The following is a 26,364-nucleotide window of genomic DNA, read 5'->3' as shown; positions in this document are numbered from 1 at the left end:
TGGCATCTGGTCCCATCACTTCATGGCAAATAGATGGGGAAACAGTGGACACAGTGGCTGACTTTATTTTTGGGGGGCTCCCAAATCACTGCAGATGGTGATTGCAGCCATGAAATTAAAAGATGCTTGCTCCTTGGAAGGAAAGTTATGACCAACCTAGACAGCATATTAAAAAACAGAGACATTACTTTGTCAACAAAGGTCTGGCTAGTCAAAGCTATGGTTTTCCAGTGGTCCTGTATGGATGTGGGATTTGGACTATAAAGAAGGCTGAGCGCCAAAGAATTGATGCTTTTGAACTGTGGTGTTGGAGAAGAGTCTTGAGAGTCCCATGGACTGCAAGGAGATCCAACCAGTCCATTCTAAAGGAGATCAGTCCTGGGTGTTCATTGGAAGGACTGATGTTGAAGCTGACTCGTTTGAAAAGACCCTGATGCTGGGAAAGATTGAGGGCAGGAGGCGAAGGGGACGACAGAGGATGAGATGGTTGGATGGCATTACCGGCTCGATGGACATGGATTTGGGTAGACGTGCTGCAGTTCATGGGGTTGCAAAGAGTCGGACACGACTGAGCGACTGAACTGAGCTGAAAGTGGGAATTGGGAATGTTCGAGTTAAGGACTGGTTGTTGTTGATTTTATTTTTAAACATTAAAACAATATTTTGTTGATGTGGACCATTTTAAAATTCTTTATTGAATTGGTTGCACTATTGCTTCTGTTTTGTGCTTTCTGGCTGCTAGTCATGTGGGATCTTAGCTTCCTGACTAGGGATTAAACCTGCACCCCCTGCACTGGACTCTCAGGGAAGTCCTCTAATATCTGTTGGTTTATTTAAATTCTCTATTTCTTCTTGCCTTAATTTTGGCCTTTTTATAATCTTTGAAGAATTTGTCTTAGTTATGTGTTTGAACTTTCAGAATACAATTATTTTATCTTTAAAGCTATTTATTTGAATCAGGATCTGAATAAAGGCCACACACGGTGATCAGTGGGTATCCCTTAAGCTTTGCTTCATCTGGTTTTCCCTTCATCTCTCTCTTTGAATTTGTAGTTTGCTTGTTGAAGAAATTAAGGGGGATGCTTTCATTGCGATCAACAGAAACCCATGAGAACTTAATTAAGCTAAAAAGCTGCGTTTGCTTCAAGAAGTAAGTGCAGGAGTCCCACTGAATCCAGAGGCCAGTGAGTGTGTAGCAGGGCCTTGGGCACAGGCCAGGCCAGAGCTCTCCTTTGCGTGCTTCCTGCCTCTCCATCTTTCCCCCCATCTCTCATCTCTGTCTCTCTTTCTTCCCGATTGCTCTGTCAGCTCTCCAGTCCAAGTGGCAGTGACTGGCCCCCGTGCCACTTGCTGCATTCAGGGGGCCAATCAGATGGCAATCAGACCCATTCTGGTCCCTAAGAAGCAGCTCGGGCCCAACCCTGATCCAGTAGCTGTGTTGTTGGCTTCTAGAGTCCCTCTGCCTTTACCACCTGGACTGATGACCAGGGAGGGGCATCTTCCTATCAGGGGGTGCCCTGCAGAGCACTCTGGAGTGTCTTCCACAATGATGGTACCTGTCCCTTAGGGTCACAGGTCATCAGTGAGCCTGGAAAAGGTAGCAGTTTCAGTAATAAAAAGCAGATACCGGAAATTTTTAAGGTTAGGAAGATGAGTTCATACACAGCAGTGTCATGTGGCAGAGTGCCCCTTTTCTTCCTGAGTGGCAGTTAGATGCAGGATTTTGTCATCATTGTTGTTGTTTTTATTTGAAAACATTCTTCAATGCAGCATCTTGATTGGCCATTCATTTAAGCTAAGTGCGGAGGTGCTTAATCTGGGCCAGATGTGGCTCTTGACCGCTGTGTGCAGGTGGTGGCCCTTTTGCAGTCAAGCTGGTCCTCTTAATACCTGAACCCGGGAGAAATCAGAATCCAACTCTCACTGGTGAGCCATGGTAACGTGTCCCATCAGAGACGGACGGTCATAAGTTCCTTGGGCCAGCACACGCCCGAACTGGTTCCCATACTGACTCCTGGGTATCTTTATCCAGGCTTTCTGGGTTCCATCCCATAGATTCTACCGGGAGACTGTAGCTTACGTCAACGGCCTGGCCATACTATGAGCAGGAATGGCAGGTACGAAGAAAGAGATGACCTACTATTTGTTCCTAGAGCCGCACTGGTGAGGTTAGATGAACAGATTGGAGAGGTCACAGCTGAGAAGCGAGTGATCCAGGCTGTGGCAGGATGAGCCTGGTAGTTTCAGAGGCCAGATGTAATGAGCAGACTAGTAGGTGGGTTTTCCACTGATGGACTGATTCACTCATTTATTCATTCATTCAAGAAGCATCTCTACTTACACACCAGGCATGGCTGGGGTGAGGAGGTAGCAATCATGTAGCAACCACTCCATTTACTTATGAATTCACTCCTGCACGTGTCTGTCCATTCACGTATTATACTGTGCTTTCTTGAGCAAAAACATGTAAGGTAGTTTATACAAGCCACAAAATAAAGTTTAAAAGTTTATAAACAGAAGAATCTGTATCAAATTCAGCTGGCCCTGAGTATCTACAAGTTCTGCATCTGTGGATTTAGAGAAAAAATATTCTGAAGAAATTTCCAGCAAGTTTCAAAAAGCAAAACTTGAGTTTGCCATGGGGGCAACTATTTGCATAGCATTTACATTAGGTCTTATAGGTAACTTAGAGATGATTTAAACTACATGGGAGGGTGTGTTTAGATTATCTGCAAATTCTGCAGTGTTTTATATAAGGGACTTGAGTATCCATGAATTTGCTTATGCACCGGGGTCCTGGAATCAATTCCTTGAAGATACCAAGGACAACTGCAATATTTTGTGGAAACTGAAGCCCAGGGGAAAGTTAATATCCAGATATGCAGGCCACGGTTCCATTCATTTGTTAAACTTGGGCTTCACATTTAAGGATTAGGGCTTCCCTGGTGGTCCAGTGGCTAAGAATCCTCCTGCCAATGCAAGGGACATGAGTTCGATCCCTGGTCTGGGAAAACTCCACAGGGCATGTAGCAGCTAAGCCTGTGCACCACAACCACGGGGCCTGAGCTCTAGAGCCCTCAAGCTGCAGCTGAAGTCTGCCCACCCTGAAGCCTATGCTCTGCAACAAGAGAAGCTGCCTCAACGAGGAACTCACGCACCATAACTGGAGAAAGCTGACGTGCAGCAACAAAGATCCAGCGCAGCCAAAATTCAGTTCAGTTCAGTCGCTCAGTCGTGTCTGACTCTTTGCGACCCCGTGAACTGCAGCACGCCAGGCCTCCCTGTCCATCACCAACTCCCGGAGTTCACCCAAACTCATGTCCATTGAGTCGGTGATGCCATCCAACCATCTCATCCTCTGTCGTCCCCTTCTCCTCCTGCCTTCAATCTTTCCTAGAATCAGTGTCTTTTCAAATGAGTCAGCTCTTCTCATCAGATGGCCAAAATATTGGAGTTTCAGCTTCAGCATCAGTCCTTCCAGTGAACACCCACGACTGATTTCCTTTAGAATGGACTGGCTGGATATCCTTGCAGTCCAAGGGACTCTCAAGCAGCCAAAATTAACTCCCTGATTTTTAGGGTGTAAGGAAGAATTTCCCAACAGAAAAGTGGAGAAGTGAACTGGTTATGAGAGTCCTGTCCCTCGCCCCCACCCCACTGAAGAGGAAACCCTGAATATTTGCTGTGGCACCTGCCCCTTTGTATAAGAACCTGTTCAAAATCTGTTAGTGATAGGATACGGCTCCTCTTTTAGTGGCCCCTCTTTTAGCTGTTTGCCTCCCCTGCATAAATGTACAAATTCATTTTCAAATAAAAATTCACCCCCTAAGCAACCTGTGCCAAGGACTGGTCTTCATGGCGTATCTGGTTGGAGGAATCGCAGTAGTTTTCAGGCGAGGTGGCAAAACCTTCCTCCAGCTCATCAGATTTTCCAAGACCCTGAAAATACGTTTACCAGGGCTTCCTGGCCAGAATTTCAGAATATCTGTGTGTTTTTAGTTTTTCTCCAAAAAGTTAAGATGTGAAGAACTGGGAGTGTTTGGCCTCTCTAAGTGTCCCGTCCCATGGTTGGTGAGCTCTGATGGCCTCGCTTCCTGACACCGAATTGAAACCTGACATCCTGTAGCTCCTCACTTGTACCCACTGAACTTTCCCCTTTTCCATAAGACAAGCTTTGGGATCATGGAAACCAGATCTTGGAGTGGTACTGAGTGCCTTGTCCTGAGAGGCATTCAAGTAGATGCTGGATAACTGCCTCGATGGCAAGATTGAATGAGAAGCTGCTCTTGGTATTTTTTAAAAAATTTTTACTTATTTGTTTTATTTTGGGCACCCTGGGTCTTCGTTGCCGCAGGTGCTTTTTCTAGCTGTGGTGAGTAGCAGCTACTCTCTAGTTGTGATGTACGGGCTTCTCACTGCCGGGACTTCTCTTGTTACAGAACATGGGCTTTAGGGCACACAGGCTCAGGAGTTGTGGCTCATGGGCTCAGTAGTTGTGACTGAGCTTGGTTGGTTGGTTGGGCTTGGTTGCTCCTTGGCATGTAGAATCTTCCCAGACCAGGGATAGAACCTGTGTCCCCTGCAGGTGGATTAACCACTGGACCATTAGGGAAGTCCTATTCTTGGTATTTAATGGCCTCTCTATGCAGAACATGGGCTGCCAAATGTGCTGATGGGCAAAATAATTCTGGGTTCCTTGTGATGTTAAGAAAATGGGTGGGTGGGGGATTGTTCACCTTGGACAAAATTTAATCTACTAAGAAATTTTACCTGCAGGTAGCTCTGTTTGATTTCTTTAAACCTGTTATTGTTTAAGCCTATTGATTTCTTTAAACCTGTTCCCATTTAAACTTCACAAAAGAAGAGGAAAAAAATGATTGTGTGGAGTTGTTTTTCTGCTCCATGCTTGCTCCTTTGGATTCTTCAGACAGAATGGCTATTTAGCAGGGGATGAGGAGGGAGAGGCAAGGTGATGGAACCTGATTTGTAAAAGGCCAGCTGCTGAAGAAGGAAAATAAGAGCAAGCATGACTTTACAGTCTGGTTGCCCCACATGTGATTTTCCTTGTTGGTTTTGGTGATGGGAGGAGAAAATCCAAGTGGCTTTCTCTGATATATAGGGACCAAATACTTGTTTGTTTGTTTTTTGTAACTGCTTTTATTTCCCATCCATTTTCTGTCCCATCCACACTGCCACTGCTGTTTGCTTTTTCTTATGACAGTAAAGTAAAAGTGTTAGTCAGTTAGTCATGTCCACCTCTTAGTGACTCCATGAAATGTAACCTGCCAGGCTTCTCTTCTATGGGATTTCCCAGGCAAGAATACTGGAATGGGTTGCCATTTTCTTCTCCAGGGGATTTTCCTGACTCAGGAATTGAACCCAGATTTCCTACATTGCAGGCAGATCCTTTACGTGAATCTGAGCCACCAGAAAAGCCATTTTAACAGTAAACAGAATGCAAACAACTCCCTGCTCCTGAAGCCCAAAACTGACTTAAACATTGGGCTGTGAAGGGTATGGGCTTCCTAGGTGCCTCAGTGGTAAAAGAATCTGCCTGCCAATACCAGGAGACGCAGGAGACGTGGGTTTGATCCCCGGGTCAGGAAGATCCCCTGGAGGAGGAAATGGCAACCCACTCCAGTATTCTTGCCTGGAGAATCCCATGGACAGAGGAGCCTGACGGGCTACAGTCGCAGAGTCGGACACGGCTGAGTTACTGAGCACTCACACATATGAGCCGTGTGGCCACCAGCAAGGTCTAGAATGGCTGCTTAAATCAGGCAAATCTTGCCGAGGCTTGTGAAGTCTCAAGCAGGGCTTGGCAAGCGGCAGCCCACCGGCTGTTCTTATAAATAAAGTTTTATTGGAACACAGCCATGACCATTTGTGTATCACGTTGGCTGGTTTCCAGCACCACCGCAGAGCTGACTAGTTGCTGAAGACCATATGGCCTGAAAAGTCTAAAACATTTACTATCTGGCCCTTGACAAGAAAAATTTGCCAACTCCTGGCAGGGAGCAATGGTTCTCAGCCTTGGCTCAGCATCAGGATCACCTTGGGAGCTTTAAAAATGCAGATGCCTGGGCTCACCCCCAGGGATTCTGATTCAGTTAGTCTGGAGTAGAGCCCAGGCATCCAGATCCCCAGGTGATTGCCCTGTATAGCCAGGATTGAGCATCAGGAGTCTAGTCTCAGCGGGGTTTTGTAAGATTAGTGAAAGGGAAAATGTTAGTTGCTCGGTTGTGTCTGACTCTTTGCAACCTCATGGATTGTGGCCTGCCAGGCTCCTCTGTCCATGGGATTTCCCAGGCAAGAATACTGGAGTGGGCTGCCATTCCCTTCTCCAGGGAATCTCCTTGACCCAGGAATTGAATCTGGGTCTCCCACATTGCAGCCAGATTCTTTACTGTCCAAGCCACCAGGGAAGCCGTTTGTCAGATTACAGAACTGGAATTTGCTGCTCCACAGGGTTTCTACCCAGTGGCAATGATCTGACCTTGACCTCAGTGTCAGAGTGCAGTCCTCGAGCGCTGGACCATCATGGCTGTGCCATAAGGGAGACCATGTAATGCCGAAATTCCTCCAGTGACCCTGGGAACTGAAAGTCCCTGAAGAAGGTTGAGGGTGATCCAGATTACCTTAAGGTATGTGTGTGTGTATACACACTCAAGCACGCACTCTTTAGATGGTTTGTATACGTAGGTAACTTTTGTGTGTTTTCAAACACATGCATTTCAAAAAGGAACCCGTGGTGTGTGAAGCATTCTTATTTGTCACCTTGGTAACCTCTCGACTCTCAGGCTAATAATTAACGTGAAGTGCTGGGGACACTTCCAGCTCCGGGAGAAGCTGACACTCCTTGTCTTTCTCCATCGTCGTTTCCAGTGTTACCTCTTCTGCTCAGGATAGGAATTTAAATTCATGCCAGTATCAGTTTTCATTGGCAGGTGAAGTTGTAAATGGGCATTTCAGGGTTTCTTCTGCCCCTGGCGTTTTTGGGGCGGTGCTGGGCTTTTCTCTCGTTGTGGTGCACAGGCTTCTCTGTGCAGTGGCTTCTCTGCTGCAGAACGTGGGCTCCAGGGCACGCGGGCAGTAGCTGTGGCTCCCGGGCTCCAGAGCACAGGTTGGATTATGGAATATGGTTGTGGCTGCTGCTGCTGCTGCTAAGTCGCTTCAGTCGTGTCCGACTCCGTGCGACGCTATAGACGGCAGCCCACCGGGCTCCCCCGTCCCTGGGATTCTCCAGGCAAGAACACTGGAGTGGGTTGCCGTTTCCTCCTCCAATGCATGCATGCACACTCAGTCGCTCCAATTGTATCTGACTCCCTGCGACCCTATGGACAGCAGCCCACCAGGTTCCTCCGTCCACAGGATTCTCCAGGCAAGAACACTGGAGTGGGCTGCCGTTTCCTCCTCCACAGTTGTGGAGTATAGGCTTAGCTGCTCCGGTGCATGTGGGATCTTTCCCGATCAGGGACTGAACCCATGTCCCATGCATTGGCAAGCAGATTCTTATCCACTGTGCCACCAGGGAAGCCCCTGTCCCTGGCATTTAAAGCAAATGTTAATCACCTTGCGTTACACAGTCTTTGCCTCCCATGTGGCTCCCAGGGCCTTCTGTCCCTCCCAGCAGCTGTCCCCTCCCCGCCCTGCTGTCCAAACACAACACCATGCCTACTGCCTGGAATGACCAGCTCCTCCTGGTTTGCCTTGGACTTTCCCAGTCTTAGCGCTGTTGATCCTGGGTCCCCGGATCTCCCTCAGTCCAGGGCAAACCAGGATATCTAGTCACCCTAACTCTAGAGAATCGCCCTGAACTCTAGAGGCCAATTCACATGATTGGCCTTTGCATGGACGTAAAAACATTGGCATTTGAAGGGTGAGTGTGGGGCTTGATTAAAGATAGGGGTGCTTCAAAATACAATCAAGGTCATGTGTATGAGTATTTTAATCTCTTTTTTTAAAAAATAGCTGAACCCGAGAAGTTAAGCTAATTCTTATTGCTAAATTGCTTCAGTCATGTCTGACTCTTTGCAACCCTATGGACTGTAGCCCAGCAGGCTCCTCTGCCCATGGGATTCTCCAGGCAAGAATACTGGAGTGGGTTGCCATGCCCTCCTCCAGGGGATCTTCCAGGGATCAAACCCGAGTCTCCTGTGGCTCCTCAGGCAGATTCTTTGCCACTGATCCCATTAAACTCAGTTTGGGAGCAAAGCACCAGGTCAGCCTGTATTCTGCTGTGAAGCTCACCCGGGTGTGAAACGGATTCTTCCTGAAGATTCTTCAACAAGATGTTTGCTTGGAAGGGGATCTGCCAGACCAGAGAGGTGCCATAGAGAGGGTGCTGGCTCATGCCACCAGGCTAGCCTCTTCCTCAGCTGTGCCCCCAAGATCTGGGGCAGGTCATTTCCTCTCGTCCAAGACTCAGTTTCCGCATCTACACCAGAAGCACCATTACTTGCCTGTCAAGGTTGCTGTGAGGATGCAGTAATGGATGCAGAGTGTGTCTCACTGTACTTGGAAGAGGCTGCAGAGGCTGCAGAAATGTTAGCCACAGAGGCGAGCTCAGGTCCCTAGGAATCACCGTCTCTGTAGAATGGGCAAAGAATATGGTTCCCTCTTTCTTCCCTTCCTTAACCTCCTCCCCCCTCTCTTTCTCCAGCTTTCTTTGTGGGCTCTGGCAAAGGAAGCCCGTGAGGATGGGGTCTGCTTTCTTATTGTCCATGGTTGGGTGTAAGCATCAACCCTTTTGCTTCCTGGATAGATGTGTAGTGTGTAAACAATCTAAGGTGTTGATACCACTTAAACCTCCGTCTCCGTTTCAGCTGGATGCATCCAGGCAGTCTGCCTGGCTTGGTCTTGTCACCTGGTCTGCCCATCTGGGTGGGTGTTAAAATCCTTTTTCCCAAGCTTGGTTTTTATGACGGGCTGGCGTCATCTATCATAAATCAAGGTGGACCAAGGTTGAGCACTGAGGTTAGACAGAATCACTCACAGACAAAGCTAGAGTGGGTTTATTTTTTTTTTTTAATTTCAGTTACAGGCACCAGGCCTGTATATATATATATATATATGCACATATAGCTTAAAACTTAATTTGGTGTGTAATTGGGCCTAGCTCTTTGGAGCCCTGGGTTATGTGTTTTAGAGCAGCTGAGAAGCAGGGGCATGGCAGGGCAGGACGTGGTATGTTAATTGGTGGCCTCTGGGACCTGTGAGAGAATTGGATTTAAGTCCCTGGTTCGAATGAGCTTGGCAGTTTTATTGGGAGTCTCTCCGGGCACAGACTGGGGAGACCACTGGTTTGCGCCAGCTGGAGCCAGGAGTTGCTCTTGGGCCGGATGCCCATCGGAGCATCGCTGGCTGCACCAGGGACAAAGGTGATGGAGGAGCCAGAGAGACAGTGAGGGGGCCCCCACCCACTCAGCCAGCCACTCGCTGCATACTGTTCGGTAGGAGTTGCAGGCTTCCTCGGCCTGTGGTCCCAAGGAGGGTTTTGCATTTTATTACCAAAGTCTCGATAAAAGGGACCTGGGTCAGAGCAAACATTGAGGGAGGGAAAACAAAGGAAATTAAATGCAAAATCACTGCTGGCGGGGCGAACCACATGGAGGCCGTGGCTTTACCACCGCCAGAGCCGATGAGGGAAGTGGCCCCCAGGAGTCGGAACCCAAGGCTGCTGGCCTGGTATTCCTGAAGCCTGGCTCCTCTGCTGTTTGAAAAGAAATTGCCGTTTAATTTGTTTCTGAGTTTTATTTCTCAAGTGAAGCAGCATGGGGCCATGTAATGAGGTTGTGTTTCTGGGAGGTGTTGAAAGACGGGGGAAGGAGGGAAACCACAGTTGGTGGGGGGCTCCCCTTCTAGGGGCGGCCGGGGGCTCCCGGGGGTCCTTGCTGGGCAGGGGGGCAGGCTGGGGCCCCCGAGAGCTGCCTTTTCTGTGTGATGTCCGTGGGGCAGCAGGTGCCCTTGGGTAGTGTTGTGGCAGTCCAGCTGAGGGAGAGAGGGATGTGTCCGAATTCCAGGTTTAAGATTCCCAGCTGATGGAGAGAATTGGCACAGCTGCAGGGAGCCTAGGTGGGGGGGTGGGGTGGGAGGGCAGGGATGGTTCCTTAGAATGAGAAGGGGTCTGAGCCATGGAGAAAAAGAAGGATATTTGGCAGCGAGAGTGGGTTTCCCACCCAGTGAAGGAAGTCAGCTCAGACCAAAATGGCATAGTGAATGGAAGTGTCTTAGGATGTCACTCATTTGAGGTTGGACAAGAGGTTTCTGGACCTGTCTGCCATCGGAAGAACCCCTCGAGACTGTCACCCAGTGGGGCTGTGACTTCCCCTGGAGCTGAGATGGCCCTCTGGACAGACCTGGGCTTTGCGGCAAACAAGGCCTGGGATATGGGAGCCGATGCATGCCAGGGTCCTGCCCAGTGGCCTCCAACCCAACAGGAGTAAAGCTTGAAAAGCACAGGGCCTCCAGCTGCCTTGCCTGCCCCAGCCTGCGGGACAGAGAGGGGTGAGTGGGGCCCTCAGTGACCTTCCCACTCTGGGGAAAAAAAGGCCCCCACCTGTCACAAGGGCAATCACTCCGTCTCTGTAGCAAGCTGCCTGTGGGGTCCGTGTATATGTCCCTGGGGTGCTATGAATGATGCGAAGGGAAGAGTCTGTTCACTGAGCTCCTCTGTGTTCCTAGCACACACACACACACACACACACACACACACACACACTGGCATCATCAATTCATTTGGTCAGGGTAAGGGGAGTGGTGGTGGCATAGTCTCTATTGTACAGAAAAGAAATTCAACTTCGGAAGAGTTCAGCAGCTTGTCAGAGGTGAGCAGTAACACCCGCAGCTGCATTTGTTCAGCACACATGCTGTGCCCAGCCCTGGGTGAGGGCTTTGAGCTCCTGGAGATGCGGCCACAGCTCGCCCATCCCAGCCGCCTCCCTCCTCCCGCCCGGGCAGTGCTCCTGAAGCTGGAAACAAGGGCCCCCCAGCCACCCCTTCGGGATGGACGTCAAAGGATCAGCCTCCCCTGTGGGATTCTGGTCTGCGGTCCTCCTAGGCGAGCTCCAGTTCATCTCTCAGGCGTATCAGAGCAGCTGTATGAAATTAGCAACTTAAAGTATCATCAGGAAGAGCATTTTTGACAAAGCAGGAAAGGACTCTCGTTGCTGCTGCTGTTGTAAACTTTATTGCACTTAACGACCAGGGCCAGCCCGCGAGGCCTTATGCATGTCTCCATCTTAGAGTCTGGGGTGGTGGGCTCCAGAATGCCGGCTCCTTCTCCTCTGCAGGAAATGTCCCATTGCCGCCTCTACTCTGCCCAGAGATGATCAAGGAATTGTGTCACTTGTCTCTTCCCAGGAAGGCCCCAGTTCTCCAGCTGTGTCCTGTCATCACCCTCGAGCTGATTCAATTCAGATGCCCAGGCCCCAGTCCCAGAGAGTGTGACCCAGTAGGTCTTGGCTCAGGTCCAGGAACTAGCATGCTGACTCTCACATGCTCTTGATATCAGAAGCTCTTGATATTAGGGATCCCTGAGCCGTGCTTTGGCAAATACTGAGTCTTTAGGTGAGCACGTTGCAATTGTGTACAAGAGCACCCACATGGATTAACTGAGCTTGTGTGTGTGTGTGTGTGTGTGTGTGTGTGTGTGTGTGTGTATAGTTCTAAGAGAATGGTCATTAAAAAATCCATAGTATCCCTGGGTGTAATGAGATTTCAAGAGGTTTGAGATCTATTTCTCTGTGCTTTTCTATATTTAAAAAAATTTCTTTTATAATGGGCATATAATTTTCCTCAACAGATAAAGTCATCAGGTCTTTCCCATGGGCAGGGAAGAGCAGACTATTATAGAGGAAATATTTACCGTGTGGGAAGTAGACTTGGGGGAAATGTGGGCCTACGGCAAGAAGGCCACAAGTGCGAATGACTCTGTTTTAGTTCCCAGAGCCTGCATCCCTCTTTCTGTGGCGTCCAACTCCTGAGCCTGCCATGAGAAGGAAGGAATGTCACACCTCCCGTTTTCAAATGGCCTGTTCTTGGCAAAGCCGGGGCCAGAGTCATGCCTGGGAATTTGGGACAGTGGGCTTGAGAGAGAAGACTGAGCCGCCCCTCCCATCCCTGTCTCTGGAGCCCCACCCTGCCCCTCCGCCCTGCTCTGCGCGCGGGCACCCTGGCCGGCCAGGCAGAACCGAGATGGCGATTTTACAGCGCTGTTACGACTCTGTTGTTGTCCAGTAAACCCACACCGGGCCCCACAAATACTCCTCGAGAAGGCCAGACCCTTCTTGAGAAATGGTTTCCTACACCTTTACAACGTGATAGGTGCCGTGGAAAAAAGGGGCCGTTGGATTTATGGAAACTATATAAAGTTTATAGAGTCTTGGCAAGCCAGAGGAGAAAAAGCCTATGGGATGGGGGTGGGTACTTGGAAATGGAGAAGGCCCTGAAAGGGCGTCAGACCTCTGTGTCCAGACACCAGACGAAATACCTCGAGGGCCTGCGGTGGGGGGAGGGTGGCGGCCCTTCTGGAACAGCTCTTGGGGGCGCCCTTCAGGCAGACCCCATTTGGTCTTCACGTCCAGTGGGGGAGGCACGGTTGCCCCCATCCTGCAGAGGGGAAGCTGAGGCAGAGGTGCTCGGAAAGTTCTGACCTTGCCCAGGGTCACGCAGCGAATGGTCTGAGGGCGTGTGGCTCTCAGGTGGGCCTTCTGGGGCAGGCTCAATGCTCACGCTCCGTCTCCCGTGTACCGAGTGGCGTGTCCTAGTTTCAGGTACAGAAAGTATGGTCTCTGTGCCCTGTTTCGGGTTGGGACCGTTCGCTATTTGTGGCTGAGTTTCTTGGTCCCCTGCTGTCTTCAGTCTTCCCTGTGCTGTCCTGTGACTCCACTTTGCCCTGAAATTTGATTTGTGCCCGCATCACCCACGGGCCTCGGCTGGAACCAGAGTGAAGCCACCCAGAGGTTGGCTGTGGATCGGGGTGGGGCTGAAATGCTGTCTTTGCCTTTCGGGATCCCCTCCTTATCCCACTTCTATGGGGGATCCTCTTAGGGCCCCCAGAGGAGTCCCCCATGGAGTCTGAAATTACCTCCTCCAAACCCGTCAGCCCGTGAAATTTCTAATTCATTTTTCCTTGCTTATGTGCCTTGCGGCATCCGTGTTTTCTCTCCTCCTTGGCTGTAATTCTTGGAGCACAGATTCCATGAATGCTTAATTCTTCATCTGTGATTTTGCCAACAGGGTTGGGCATGGTTCCCAGCAAGTAGTAATCACTGAATAAGTATCAGCTGGGAGGCTGGCTGGCTGGATGAATAGATGGATGAGTGGATGGATGGCTGGCTGGCCTGGTGGGTGGGTGGGTGGGTGGGTGGATGGAGGGATGGATGGACAGACCAACTGATGGGTGGATGGGTGAATGGATGGACAGATAGGTGGGTGGGCGAGCAGAATGATGAGCCGTATATATAGACTAACAGACACCCACTTCCTCATTTGCACCCTTCCGCACAGTTAAACTAACAGCCTACGCCTGGTTCTCTTAGGCTTTCACTGAATGCACTTCTGTTTCAGGAGACAGACTTTGCTCTCTCTGAAGCCATATGGAGAAACCAGCCTGAGTGTTTGAATGTGTGTGTAAATACTTTACAGTCCCCATAAACTTGTTTAAAGACAGGTGGGGGTGAAGGTATAAACTGGGGCAGCCTTTTGGGAGGGCCATTTGGAAGTAGCTATTAAATTTTTAAATGTGCCTACTACTAAGACCCAGCAGTTCCACTTGGAGTCGTCAAGCATAAGGAATATATTCACACGTTTGTGCACAGAGACTCACATAGCAGGGTGCTTGTGCCCGGTGCTGGCTACAGCTCTGCTCCACACAGTGAAAAGCCGGAAACCACCCATTTTCATCCACAGCGAGACAGACGCAAAACCATGGGAGACCCACACTGTGGGAAAACCTGCAGTGGCAGAAAGCTCTCCCATATTCTGGAAAGTTCTGAGACTCTGTAACTCATGACCCTTCCTGCCTCATTGCCATCAGCTCCTTTTCCTTTCTCCCTCCTCTCTCCACCCACAAAACACAGTTTGCTGGAAGGAGATCTTTCAACCTGATGCATGCCTGCTAGCCAGTGACCTTCCCTTACAGAAAAGAAGGAACAAGAGAGAGAAGCAGTTATGTGTATAATTACTGTCTGCTGGCTCTTCAATTAAAAAAATTGAAAGGCACAATATTAAAATTTGATTTACGGGCACCACTATCTACCTAATAATGAGGCTTGGAGGAAAAAAAGAACCACAGTCGTTAGAGAAAACCGTAGCCTTTTTTTTTTCTCCGCCAGGAGATAAATTGCCTCTCTTTTTCTTATTGCTAAAGAAATGTGAAATGGTTTTAAGCATATGTGATATGTTCTTCCAATATGTTGAAATCCAGAACTTAGTAATTTAGGAGTCATCTGGCTCCGACATTTCCAGGAAGCTTCCTGAGAGACGTAGCAGCTTCAGCAGCGGGGGCTGCTGACATGGTCCATGGGGCTCCCAGACCCAGACTGAGGCACAGGTACCACTGCTGGTCACGGAAACTTCCTCCAGGTTCTCGGGGCATCAAGCTGGCTGATGCCACAGAACCCGGGAGAGAATGGGAAAAGCACCGACTCTAGTTCCAAGTCCCAATTTTGTGGCCTATTCGTTCTCTGATCCTTGGTTTCTTCATCTGTAAAATGGGAGCAATACCCTTACTAATTGCCTGATGCTGGGCAAGTGCCCCAGTTTTCCCACGTTGAAGGTATTATAGACCCTCCCTGAGAGGGTTGTAGGAAGGATTAAGTCAGTGAATCTGTATAAAGTGCACAGTTGGGTACCTGCCCTGTAGCAAGTGCTCAGAAAATATTTTTTACAATCATCATCATCACCACTGCAGATGCCTTTGTCGTAGTTTTTGGAAGGGTTGGGATTCAAACCCAGGTCTTCCATTTCTAGGGTGCTGGCTGATGAGGGGTGGATAGACAGATGCTTGGCACTGTCTCTCTCCAACTGATGCCCAAGGCAAGTCAGGGTACTTCTCTGAGCCCCATGGTGTTTATCTCTAAGATACTAGTTTCTACTTTGCAAGGTGATGTTGTCAGATTTAAAGATTATTGGAAACAAAGTGTTCAGGACACAATTAGTTCTGGGCAGACAGATGGTAATAACCTTTGGATAGGAAAGATCTTTCCTTGAAACCTATATGGTGGGGTGGTTGCTGTCCCCCGGGAGGAGAGATCTGTGTCTAGTTTGCGCTCTCCCACCTCACTGGGGCTGTGCAGAACTCCCCTGCCCCAGGAGTGGAGAGGGGAGGGTGCGCAGTATTCCCTGGCTCTAAAAATAATAGCAGCAAAGGAAAAAGGAACAGCCACTGTGCCAGGAACTGTGTCGAGCTTCACCTGCAGGGTCACAGGTCAGTCTCAGGGCAGCCTGATGGTGAACTGGCCTTATCTTCAGGGGACAGATCAGATACAGGGACAGGCGACTGGCCCGAGGACACAAAGCTGGAGGTGACTAGGCTGAGAGTCCAAGCCAGGACTGTCAAATTCTTTCCGCTACACCTTCCCCTAGTCCTCTCCCAGTTCCTAGTCCCTGACCTCCCCTCCTCGCCTCCATCCCAGCTCTTCTGACCCATTTCTGCCACCTGGAAGGTGTGTGGCACCATCAGCCGGTGCTTTAAATTTGTATCTTCCCACCAGCGCTTGTGCTGGAGAGTCAAACGCCCCAACGCTCATGTTAGCTTGTGCTGACCATTTTGTTCTGTGTGTCTGAATTTGTGGGTGCTTAACCTGTTTAAGGTGCTCGGGGTTGGGCTGGAGAAAATGGATTCTAGGTGCTGCCAATGCCTTGCCAACCCCATTCCGGGAAGGTTTCCAAACCTTTCCGTACCGGGAAGGTTTCCATTTCTGGGCTCTCCATCCTGCAGAGATTCTGTAGACTCTCCCCCTTGGGAAGAGGAGGGCAGGGTTTTGCACGTATTTCTTTTCACCCAGCTAATGGCATCTCTTTATTTTCAGTTGAGAGGGAGAATGTGCAGAAGCGGACTTTTACTCGATGGATAAATCTCCATCTGGAGAAGGTAAGCAAGGCGCTTGGGCTGTTAAGTGATCGATGCTTCCATAACTGGGTCCACAGTTCAGTAGAGCAGTAAGGAGGGGAAGGGGATGCTCTGTGTTCTCGTTGTGTTGGTGTTTTTCATTCATTCATTTAAACGTTTGTTGAGTGCGTTCTCATTGCCGAGAATCAAGTTCAGTGCTGGGAACAATCCCTTGGACAGAGGAGCCTGGCAGAGCCTGGCAGGCTACAGTCCATAGGGTCACAAAGAGTTGGACATGACTGAAGCAACTTAGCACTCACACACGCACGCACAGTTGGAGCACAAAGACGCATAAGACATGAGGTTCTGGCCTTGTGAGGTTATCAGCCTAGCTGGGGGAGGAGAGAGTCCGTCTTTAAATGGGAATCGATGCACAGAAGTTAGGAAACATTCATTGCTGAATAACCCAAACGTGGGATTGAGGGGGCATCTTGACTTCTAGTCTGGAGAGGTCGGGGAGGCTCTCATTAAGACCCATGTATAGGTATTTGGGTTGATTTAAGCAAGAACTCCTGACACTTTTTCACCAAGCCAGATTGCCTGGTTCATCACATAAGGTTCAACACTGATCAACAGTGCCATCTGCTCGTTTTGGTGCATCGGGCACTCAACTCCTCTAATCCTCAAGACAGCCTTCCTCACCTCCCACCCCCATGCTGTTCCAGAAACCTGGAGATAGTGAATTGTGTCCCTGTAATCCCACAACTCTTCCTTTGGCCTCCCTTGCATATTCAATTTGGTGACCCCTCTTCCTGGCCCCTCCTTTTTTTTTTTTTGCCAACATTCTCTGGCCAAGCAACGTCCAACCGCATTTTGTCTGCCAGCCTCTCAGGTACACAAACCCTAAAACAAAAGCGTCTGAACCAGACAGAAGGATGAGCAGCGGAGGAGGGGCAGGATGTGAAAAGGATAAATGAACGGTTCAGAGGCATAGAAATCCAAACCCTCCTCACCACTAGCTTAGCCTCTGGAGGGAGAACATTCTAAATTGCCCTAGGGCTAGGGAAGGAGGGATTCTTTTTCTTTTACAAGAAAGCTGATTTATGAGGATTCATTTTACTCACTTCGCATCTTAAATTCCACGATCTGGTTCTCCCAATAGACCCCAGCAGTAGTCTTGTGTGTTTCAAAGCTGGTGGTGGTACTCAAGGATTCCTCTTCAGTGACATTTCTTCTTTTTTCTCCTCTTAAAAGGCACAAGAGTAACGTTGATTGCTCTTAAGAATTTGCCCCAAAGAAAGGTTCATAGAGGAAAATCACTAAAATGATTAGAAAGCAGAGAAAACAAATGTGGCGTTTTAGGAAGTGGCGCTCTTGACCGACATTCTAATTCACATAGTGTGAGCTTTAGGCCTATAGTATTTCCCCAGTAGCTGCCTGACCACCCACACTTCTGCTCCCCACCTGTAGAATGGGCTCCACTCAGCCCAGGAGGTTCCTCAAATCTCCAGGGCAAAAACTCGCTACATCATGGATGAAGCATTATAAATCATTTGCCCGTTGTTTTGACTATTGGTGCATTTTCGGCAGCGCTCATAAAGTGAAGTGTTATTTTTGGAAAAAAAGGAAAACTGTTCCCAAAACTTGAGTTCCCCGAACTCCTAAATTAATGCCTGATGTGTGTCAGGGTAACTAAAAATTCCTCCTGGTGGAAGGAGCTTAGCCAGGGCATATTTCTTTCTTTCTTCCCTTTTATAAATTAAAAAATAAATACAGAAAAGCACGGAGGGTAATAGAGCAAATGCTCATGCCCCAACTCAACCCTCAAACGAATCTCTGTTAGCCTTGATCACATCCAGAATTTTCTCTCCGGCCACGCTTCTGCCCCTGTTTCGAGGCAGGTGGGTAGCACCCACTCTGAAGATAAATCAGACAGCACTTAAAACTGATGCCTGACACACAGGGCAAAATTCACAGCCGTGTTTCCAACCTTGAGGCTTTCAAGAACAGCCTTTCATGTAAAGGAAACCGAGGAACTCCTCGGGGAAGTGGGCTTAGCTGCAATTTGAAGGCTGTCAGAAATATTTACGGACTCTCGGGCTTCTGGAAAAAATCCTTAATTTACCGAAGGAGTTAGATCATGAAGAAACCCCTGGGGGTGCTGTTTACTTGGCCATACCAACCTCATGAAGCCCACGGAACGTCTGGAGCCCTGAGGAGTGTTTTCACTGGAGTGGGTTCAATTTCTCCTCCTGCCATCACGCAGATGGCTGCCGGCCAAGGCCCTGCTTGCCGCTGCCGGGCTGGGGGCTCCTACAGACAGTCAGTGGGAATGGCCCCCCTGGTTCAGCTCCAAGGCATGGCTCGGCCACGGTTGGGGCTGGTAACTGGAAATGCTGTGAGTCCATCTATCAGGGGCTGTTTCTATTTGGGTCTTGTGCCGTTGCTGCCCCGCGTTAGCAGGAATAACGTTCCCCTATGAGTCTTGGTAACCTGATGCCCTCGTGCTCCATGTGGAATGTTCCTGAGGAGCAGCGGGGAGTTTGCAAAGAAAATAATTTGCCTCTGGGTTCAAAGTCGCTCTTGCCCTTGAAGCAGAACCCTCTTCTGTGCGCCTGTGGCTGGAATTGCCCTGTTTTGACTACCTAGGGGTGTGGGTGGGGGGCTTGCATAAGAGGCCAGGAAATGCCACCTTCCTGAATAGAAAAAGAAAACACAGGCCCTCCGAGGCTTTCACGAGGTGGGAGTTCCCCGAGGAAAGGGTGCCCGGGCCACAGCTCCAAGAGTTCCCTGGCTCTCTGGCTGGTGACAGCAGCCACCCCCTGCTCCAATCCGATTAATCCCATCTCCAGTGGGAACCCCGCTTTCCTTGTACCCAAAAGCAGAGAGAGTGGGTACCCAGCTGAAATGTTGTAATGCTTCCAAAGATTCCAATACCAAAAAGTAAAGAATCCACACTGGTGGTTGTTGTTGTTTAGTTGCTAAGTTGTGTCCAACACTCCATGACCCCGTGTACTGTAGCCCGCCAGACTCCTCTGTCCATGAGATTTCCCAGGCAAGAATACTGGAGTGGGTTGCCATTTCCTCCTCCAGGGATCTTCCCAACCCGGGGATTGAACCTGCGTCTCTTGCATTGCAAGTGGATTCTTTACCACTAAACCACCAGGGGAGCTCCATTCATGCTAGTGGGGCGGGAGGGAGGTGGTAATTAAGAATGCAGGTTCCTGGCCCTTGGCCCCTTGCCCCCAAGATTCAGTAAGTCCTAACCATCCTGCATTAAAATGTTTATCAAGTTTGTTTAATCAACAGAAGCCTTTCTGCAAGCATAGAGTTCTTACCTGGAACTCTAAATAAAGGCCAGTAAGAGCTGATGGCAGAGAAATGCAGTGGGTTAGTCTCCTTTTGGAACCGCCTGCCCCAATAGGGGTCCCTGAAGCTGCTGTGCTGGAGCCTAGGGTGCGGGGAGCATGGTTTGCAAAGCCCTGTGCTGGGACAGCTGGCCAACAGGCTCCTGCTGGCCCCATGGACTCCAGGCCACACCTAGACAAGCTCTGGGTGCACAGGACGCGGTGTCCCTCAGACCTCCCCAGGTCAGAGAGGAAAGCAGTGGGCTTCTGGCTTTTTCCACCCGGAGCCTCCTCGGGGGCTCCCCAGCACAACCCCTGCCTATGCAGTGCCATCTCCAGGGAGAGAGGGTTACTACCTCCTCAGATGCCCGTAGGCAGCTCTGGATGTTGCAGGTTTTTTCTTCAGATCACTGATCTGCCACTTTCTTTCCCCCTCTTCCGCAGTGCAACCCACCTCTAGAAGTTAAAGATTTATTCGTCGATATACAAGATGGCAAAATCCTAATGGCTTTGTTGGAAGTCCTGTCTGGGCGGAATCTGGTACGTATGTTCCAGAAGGGTTGGGAGGAGGTAAAAATTAAACGAAAACACTGCCCGTAGTTCTTTTCCATACAGTTGTCTATGTCTGTACATATATCTGGCCATCCATAAGTTCCTGTGATGGGACACTTAGGAGGGTGACATTCCTTTCTCAGCGACTAAGGCTGATATAATCATGTATAACTAAGTAAATATACCTTAGCAAGTCAACAAATACCCCATGTTTTCTGTGAGTCCAAAGCTGAAGATGTTAACTGGATCAGGAGTGTTTAGCTGGCCAGCCATTCAGTTAATTAGAATGAGAGCTAAGATTCAGGAATATGGACGAGAAAGACATCTTATCAACCAGATTCTATAAATTCACCCCGTGGCTAAAGCTAGATATACAGAATTCTAGAACCTTCTTGTGACTATGGCTGAAACTGAATTGAACCAGCTGGTCTTGAGGTTCATTCCAACTTGGATCTTTGCCAAAGTGCTCCACGTTGCCTTGTCTGATTTGTGCACGTCAGTCCTCTTGCCCGGATTCACCGTGCAGTGTTTTACAACTTCGGCGCTGTTGGCATTTCGTTCTGTTTCATTTTGAATTTATAATTTAGTTGATTGCACTGAGTGCTCGTTGCTGCACGCAGGCTTTCTCTAGTTGCGGTACTCGGGCTTCTGATCGCGGTGGCTTCTTTTACTGTGGGCACAGGCTCTAGGGCACGTCGGCTCCAGGAGTTGCAGCTCAGGGGTTCTAGAGCATGGGCTCAGCGGCTGTGGTGCATGGACTTATTTGCTCCGAGGCACGTGGAAGCCTCCCGGACCAGGGAATGAACCCGTGTCCCCTGCATTGGCTGACCTGGTCAGTGCCGATGTGTGACAGCATCCTTGGTTTCTATCCACTGGATACCAGTAGCACCACAGGTGTGACAACCAAAAATGTCCCCAGGCACTGCCAGATATTCCTTGATGGCGGAGGGGGGTCCAAGGATCTGGTTAGAGTACCAGAGGTGTCAATTTTGAGAAACGGGCTCTAGAGTCCAGTGTTTGGCCTACATGACCCAGTGTGGCTGATATGAAAGTGTCTCTGTAGGGCCCCAGCTCTACCAAACCACAGTTCAGCCAATGCAGACCTCTCTGGGTTTGCTCTTAACTCTGGGTTTAAAATCAAGAGCTCCAGCTTCAGTTCTCAGTTCTAAGGCAGCTAGAGTCTTACGCAACCCCTCACCTCTTTCTTGCCTTTCTTTTTCCAGTAGCCACCCCCAAGGGGGCTGTACCAAGTGACATGAATGAATTCTCATGAATGGTAGACCCACTGTGGTAGAAAGAGTACTTGGTTTCTTGACAGATCTCACTGTGGGCTGGCAGCATAGTCCTCAAAGGCTTCCTGAAAAAGCATATTCTAGTCCCTGGTTCTGTGTTGCCAGTAGCCCAGGCTCCCACTTTGTTGCCTGCGCACTGATTGGGAGCTGCTATAGCCTCAGTGGGAAGGGAGGCTCTGTTGGGAGTGTTTGATCCGGGAGTCCAGCCGAGAACAGCCAAGACCTCACCTGTGAGTTCACCTGGCAGTTCATACCGTGTACAAGGGATACCCACTGGCTTGCCTGTTAGTGTGAAGCACTCACCCAAAGGGGCAGGGGCGGGCTTCTGTTTCAGGATGAGTTTCCTCTGCCGGTGCTCCTAGCGTGTGCAGCGAGCATCGTCAGAGTTCTTGCTTCTGCAAGCCGCTTTCTCTCTTCCTCTTTGGGTTTCTCTGTGTCTCTCTGTGTCTGTCTCTTTCCTGGTGTCTCTGTCTCTCTGTGTTTCTGTCTCTGTCCCTATCTTTCTCTCCCTCTGTCTCTCTGATGTGGGACACATGTCCACCAAGCCCTTGGCCAGAAATCAGAAACATCTGTGGCCGCCGGGGAGGGTTTGCTGGATGATTTAGCAGCTGTGGGTGACGCTCCCGGCTGGCGCTCTCTGCCTTGACAAACAGCATCAGCGCAGAGAGGAGAGCATGTCACCGATGGTCTCTGGGGGAGGGAGGTGTATCAAAAGCCAGGAGCTGGGTCAGAGAGGGAAATCTGACAAATCTGCTCCCTATTTAATCCCTGAGTTCCCCTCCCTCACTAACACAAGTGAGTTTGGTCCCAGAAACCATAAATAAGGCGAACCTTGGGGACCCCTGAGACTACGGTTGTGTGTCCCAGGGCCCCGTGCATGGGTTTGGATGTGGTCCATGCAGGCTCTGCTGTGAGCACCATCCTTCTCTTGAGATTCATGTGAAAAAGGTAAAGAAAAAGACAAGCGCGTCCAGTGTTACCGCCGGGACCCGAGTGCCTGTCTGGGCTTAACTGCTTGTGTTGTCCTGTTCTGTGTTACAGCTGCACGAGTACAAATCCTCATCCCATCGTATTTTTCGGTTAAACAACATAGCGAAAGCACTTAAGTTTTTGGAAGATAGCAATGTAAGTATCTGAAACACATCTTGTTCACAGAGCCTTCCCTGAGACAAAAAAAAAGACATGATTTGAAGTCTAGTGCTGGTCACAAGAGACACTGGTAAAGGGGTCCTTGCTAAGACAGTCAGATGGAACAAGTTGAAATGTTAACGGAGCTCCATCAGTCGAGATACAGCTAATCCATCAGGCGAGATGCAGTCCCTGATTCCTTGCCCACCAGCCCCTCCAGCTCCATCAGGATGAAAACTCCGGTGGATGCCTGGGCGTGGGAAGGGAAGAAATGCTGAGTGGCTCTCAGGTGTTCAGAATTTAGTTGACGTTTTCCTTTTCACTTTGGGGGACAAGAGTACAGTGAAGAGCCAGGGCCCTGTGACTCCTAGAGGGGTGGGATGTGGTGGGAGGTGGGGCATGGTTCAAGAGCGAGGGAACATATGTATACCTATGGCAGATTCAGGTTGATGTATGGCAGAAACCATCACGATATGGTAAAGCAATTACCCTCTAATTTTAAAAAGAGTACAGTGAGCATGTCAGGGTGTAAAACTTGTTCTTAGCACTCAGAATATGGCAGAAGCAAGGAAGGGAAGGGGGCTAACAGCCAGAGGAAAATCACGTAATTCTGTCCTCTTTGATAGAATTTTCCAGACTTAAATTAGCCTTTTTTGTGTGTTTTGAACTCTGCTTTGTGTCCTTCAAAAATGGGAGGGAATGGCCCCAGAGAGATACAATTTCCAAAGTTCCCCTTTCATTAAGTTTCATCAGTTACTCTGGGTGAAAAGCCCTCAGCTCACCTGCCACGTCGGCATGTACAGTAGAACGTCATCACAAAGTGCTGTTTGTTTGGCGTTCCTGGGTCATAAGGGGATCTAATCTGGGCTGATTTATGCAGCAAAGGAATGTATTGAAAGGATGCCAAGAAGTCACAGGGTGACTTCAAAGACCGGGGAATCAGGGATGGAGCCCAAGACTGCTAAACGCCAGGACCACTGCAGAGCCCTGCCCCCTCTGAACGCAAGGACCCACGTGGGCACGGCTGTCACTACCCTGTCCCTCTGCCCCCACTCCCACAGCCCCTGGAAGGAACTCTCAGCGTCACTTATTCAAGTTCAAAGGCCTGGGCTGATAAGCCTGCATCCTCACCCATGTCCTGGCTGCCAAGTGCGGAGAAAAGTGGTTTTGGCTTTTGAAGAGGGAGGTGGGCTCTGCCTCCCATACTGTGGGGAAAGACCCGACCTAGGAGGTGGTTCAGATGGTGGTGACCAAAGGGCATGGCCCAGTTCACAGCACCATCATTCGTAGTAGCCCAAAGGTGGGAGCAACCCACAAAGGCATGAATAAAGCACGGTCTGCCCATGCAGTGGAATATTATTCCACCATGAGAAAGAATGGAGTGTTGATACAAGCCTCAGTGTGGATGGAACTTGAAAACATTATGGCAGATGCTGGACCGCAAGGACCACTTCTTCTAAAACATTCCTGTGATACGTCTGGCACAGGGAAATCGCTCGAGTCAGAAGACGGATGAGTGTATGCTCACGGTTGAGAGGAATTGGGAGATTAGACAGGTGACAGTTAAAAGGTACAGGATTTCTTTCTGAGGTGATGAGAGTGCACTAAAATTATGGTAATGCTAAAAAACCATGGAATTGTGTGCTTTAAACGGGTGAGTTGGTTCAGTTCAGTTTAGTCGCTCAGTTGTGTCCAGCTCTTTGCGACCCCATGGACTGCAGCATGCCAGGCTTCCCTGTCCATCACCAACTCCAACTTCCCTGTCAGAGTTGGACGATAAAGAAAGCTGAGTGCCAAAGAATTGATGCTTTTGAACTGTGGTGTTGGAGAAGACTCTTGAGAGTCCCTTGGACTGCAAGGAGATCCAACCAGTCAATCTTAAAGGAAATCAGTCCTGAATATTCATCAGAAGGACTGATGCTGAAGCTGAAGCTTCAATACTGGGGCCACCTGATGTGAAGAACTGACTCATTGGAAAAGATCCTGATGCTGCGCAAGATTGAAGGCAGGAGAAGGGGATGACAGAGGATGAGATGGCTGGATGGCATCACCGACTCGATGGACATGAGTTTGAGCAAGCTCTAGGAGTTGGTGATAGACAGGGAAGTCTGGTGTGCTGCAGTCCATGGGGTCGCAAAAAGTCAGACACAACTGAACGACTGAACTGAACTGTCTTAGCCATCATGGCCATGATCGTTGCTGTCAGTACTCTGTGTTTGTCCAAAGACATGTTAAATCTGGAAGTTTGGTGGTGTTTGGTAGTGTAGCATGCAGACAGACCCTGGGCATGTACCATCTGTTCTTGGAAAAAGATGTCTCTCTTACTAGCTGTGTGTCCTGGGCACTTTCTATTGACCTCTCTGGAATTTCTTCACCTGAAATACAGAGATAATAGAAGAATCTGTGTTGTGGGGTTGTTGTGAAAATAAACAGAGCTAGTACTCCAAGAATAGTGTCTGACAATGGGAAGTACTATATACTGTTTATTAGACACACTTATGTACACTTTTGCATGTTGGGGTCCCCAAGAGGTATCCTGTGGCATCACAGGTAAGGTGAGAAAGAAACAGGCCCACAAGGGCATCAGGAAATAATGTGTTGCAACCTAATTGGACCCCATCTTTAAGCTCATACATTGCTTCTCTCCAGGTAAAGCTGGTTAGCATTGATGCAGCAGAAATAGCAGATGGCAACCCCTCTTTGGTTCTTGGGCTGATTTGGAACATAATCCTCTTCTTCCAGGTAAAATCACTTCTTTCCCATAACATAATATCAGTCATCTCCACCAATACAGGAGTGGGGCCTGGATCACGGGAGACAGTGAGATTTCATTTCTGACAGATTTTGCCTTTTCTCTTTCCTAGAAAAGAACCAGAGAAGTCTTGGTTGCTAAAGATTTTGAGTCCCTTTGATTCTAAAAGTCATGTGAGCTCTGTTCTTCTCTTGGGACTTGAAGAATTAAATATTTCCTTGGAAAAGTAGTTTTCTTCTAAAGGGTCCCAAGAGCCAGGGAAATACTTCCAGCCAAAAATTGAACTAGGTAGAGTTACTCTCCTAACATGACAAGTGTTCATAAGAGACGGTTAGAAAGCCTCTACAAAGACAGCTCTAGGAAGAGGCGTATGTAACAGGGGAGGACCTTGCAGCCTTCACACCCTCAGCATCTGTCTGAAAATGCAGATTTTATAGAAGAAGGACGGGGTCTGGGGCTGGAGTGTGAAGGGGTTACTTCAAGTTGCGCTCAAGTTCTTTTCCCTGAATAGGAGGGAGCAAGCTGACAGTTCATCTTCTAAAATCCCCCTCTTTTGAAAGAGAAAATTATGGCTCACTATTTAATAGCTCTCCCAAGAGTAAAAATGATGTACACCATGGAACCAGGTCAGGAGGCCCTCATCAGCAGCTTCTGCCCAGAGCTAGACAGACTCCAGGAAGAGATGATTCTGCCTGCTAAGCACCCTTGCATGCACCACAAGCCACACAGAACAGCCTGGCCATCATGAGTACCAACACACAGCCCTCAGGAAGGAGTAATCAGTTCTGCGTGAGCTGATCCCTCCAGCCGGGGTCCAAGAGAGCCTATGCTGGGTCTGCCTCCTGGGTCTGAAATGTCATTTCCCTTCCAGATTAAAGAGCTCACGGGCAACCTCAGCAGAAACTCTCCATCCTCCAGCCTGTCACCCGGCTCAGGGGGCACAGACTCAGACTCCTCCTTCCCACCCACACCCACCGCAGAGAGGAGCGTGGCAATCTCGGTGAAGGACCAGAGGAAAGCCATCAGGACGCTGTTGGCTTGGGTGCAGAGAAAAACGAGGAAGTAAGCCCCATGCCCTGCTCCCCAGCACCCCGTGCTGCTACCAGGCAGAGGGAGGAGGGCAGAGGAAGGGGGCATCACCATGTATTCTGTTCTGCGTCCATTACGTGCCAGCGCTTCATGTAGACTCTCAGAACAGGGAATTCTGTCCTTTCCGTGTCTGCACACAAAACTGTACTC

The 26,364-nt window shown here is 49.3% G+C and overlaps 1 protein-coding gene across 3 annotated transcripts in view; it reads left to right on the top strand.

The window, feature by feature from the left end:
* CLMN (calmin) overlaps positions 1-26,364 on the top strand; it is a 125,946-nt gene that overhangs the window by 65,100 nt on the left and 34,482 nt on the right. For all 3 annotated transcript variants that reach the window (XM_027957369.3, XM_042235441.2, XM_012099012.5), the window contains exons 2-6: positions 16,035-16,096; positions 19,846-19,941; positions 22,287-22,370; positions 25,023-25,115; positions 25,997-26,187. In XM_027957369.3, the coding sequence (XP_027813170.1) occupies positions 16,035-16,096; positions 19,846-19,941; positions 22,287-22,370; positions 25,023-25,115; positions 25,997-26,187 (526 nt within the window). The remainder of the gene's footprint in view (positions 1-16,034; positions 16,097-19,845; positions 19,942-22,286; positions 22,371-25,022; positions 25,116-25,996; positions 26,188-26,364) is intronic.

The sequence above is a fragment of the Ovis aries genome, chromosome 18, assembly GCF_016772045.2.
Source record: "Ovis aries strain OAR_USU_Benz2616 breed Rambouillet chromosome 18, ARS-UI_Ramb_v3.0, whole genome shotgun sequence".
NCBI classification, from domain to species: Eukaryota; Metazoa; Chordata; class Mammalia; order Artiodactyla; family Bovidae; genus Ovis; species Ovis aries.
The sequence above is the reverse complement of the archived record's forward strand: the minus strand, read 5'-3'. Positions and strand labels throughout refer to the sequence as shown.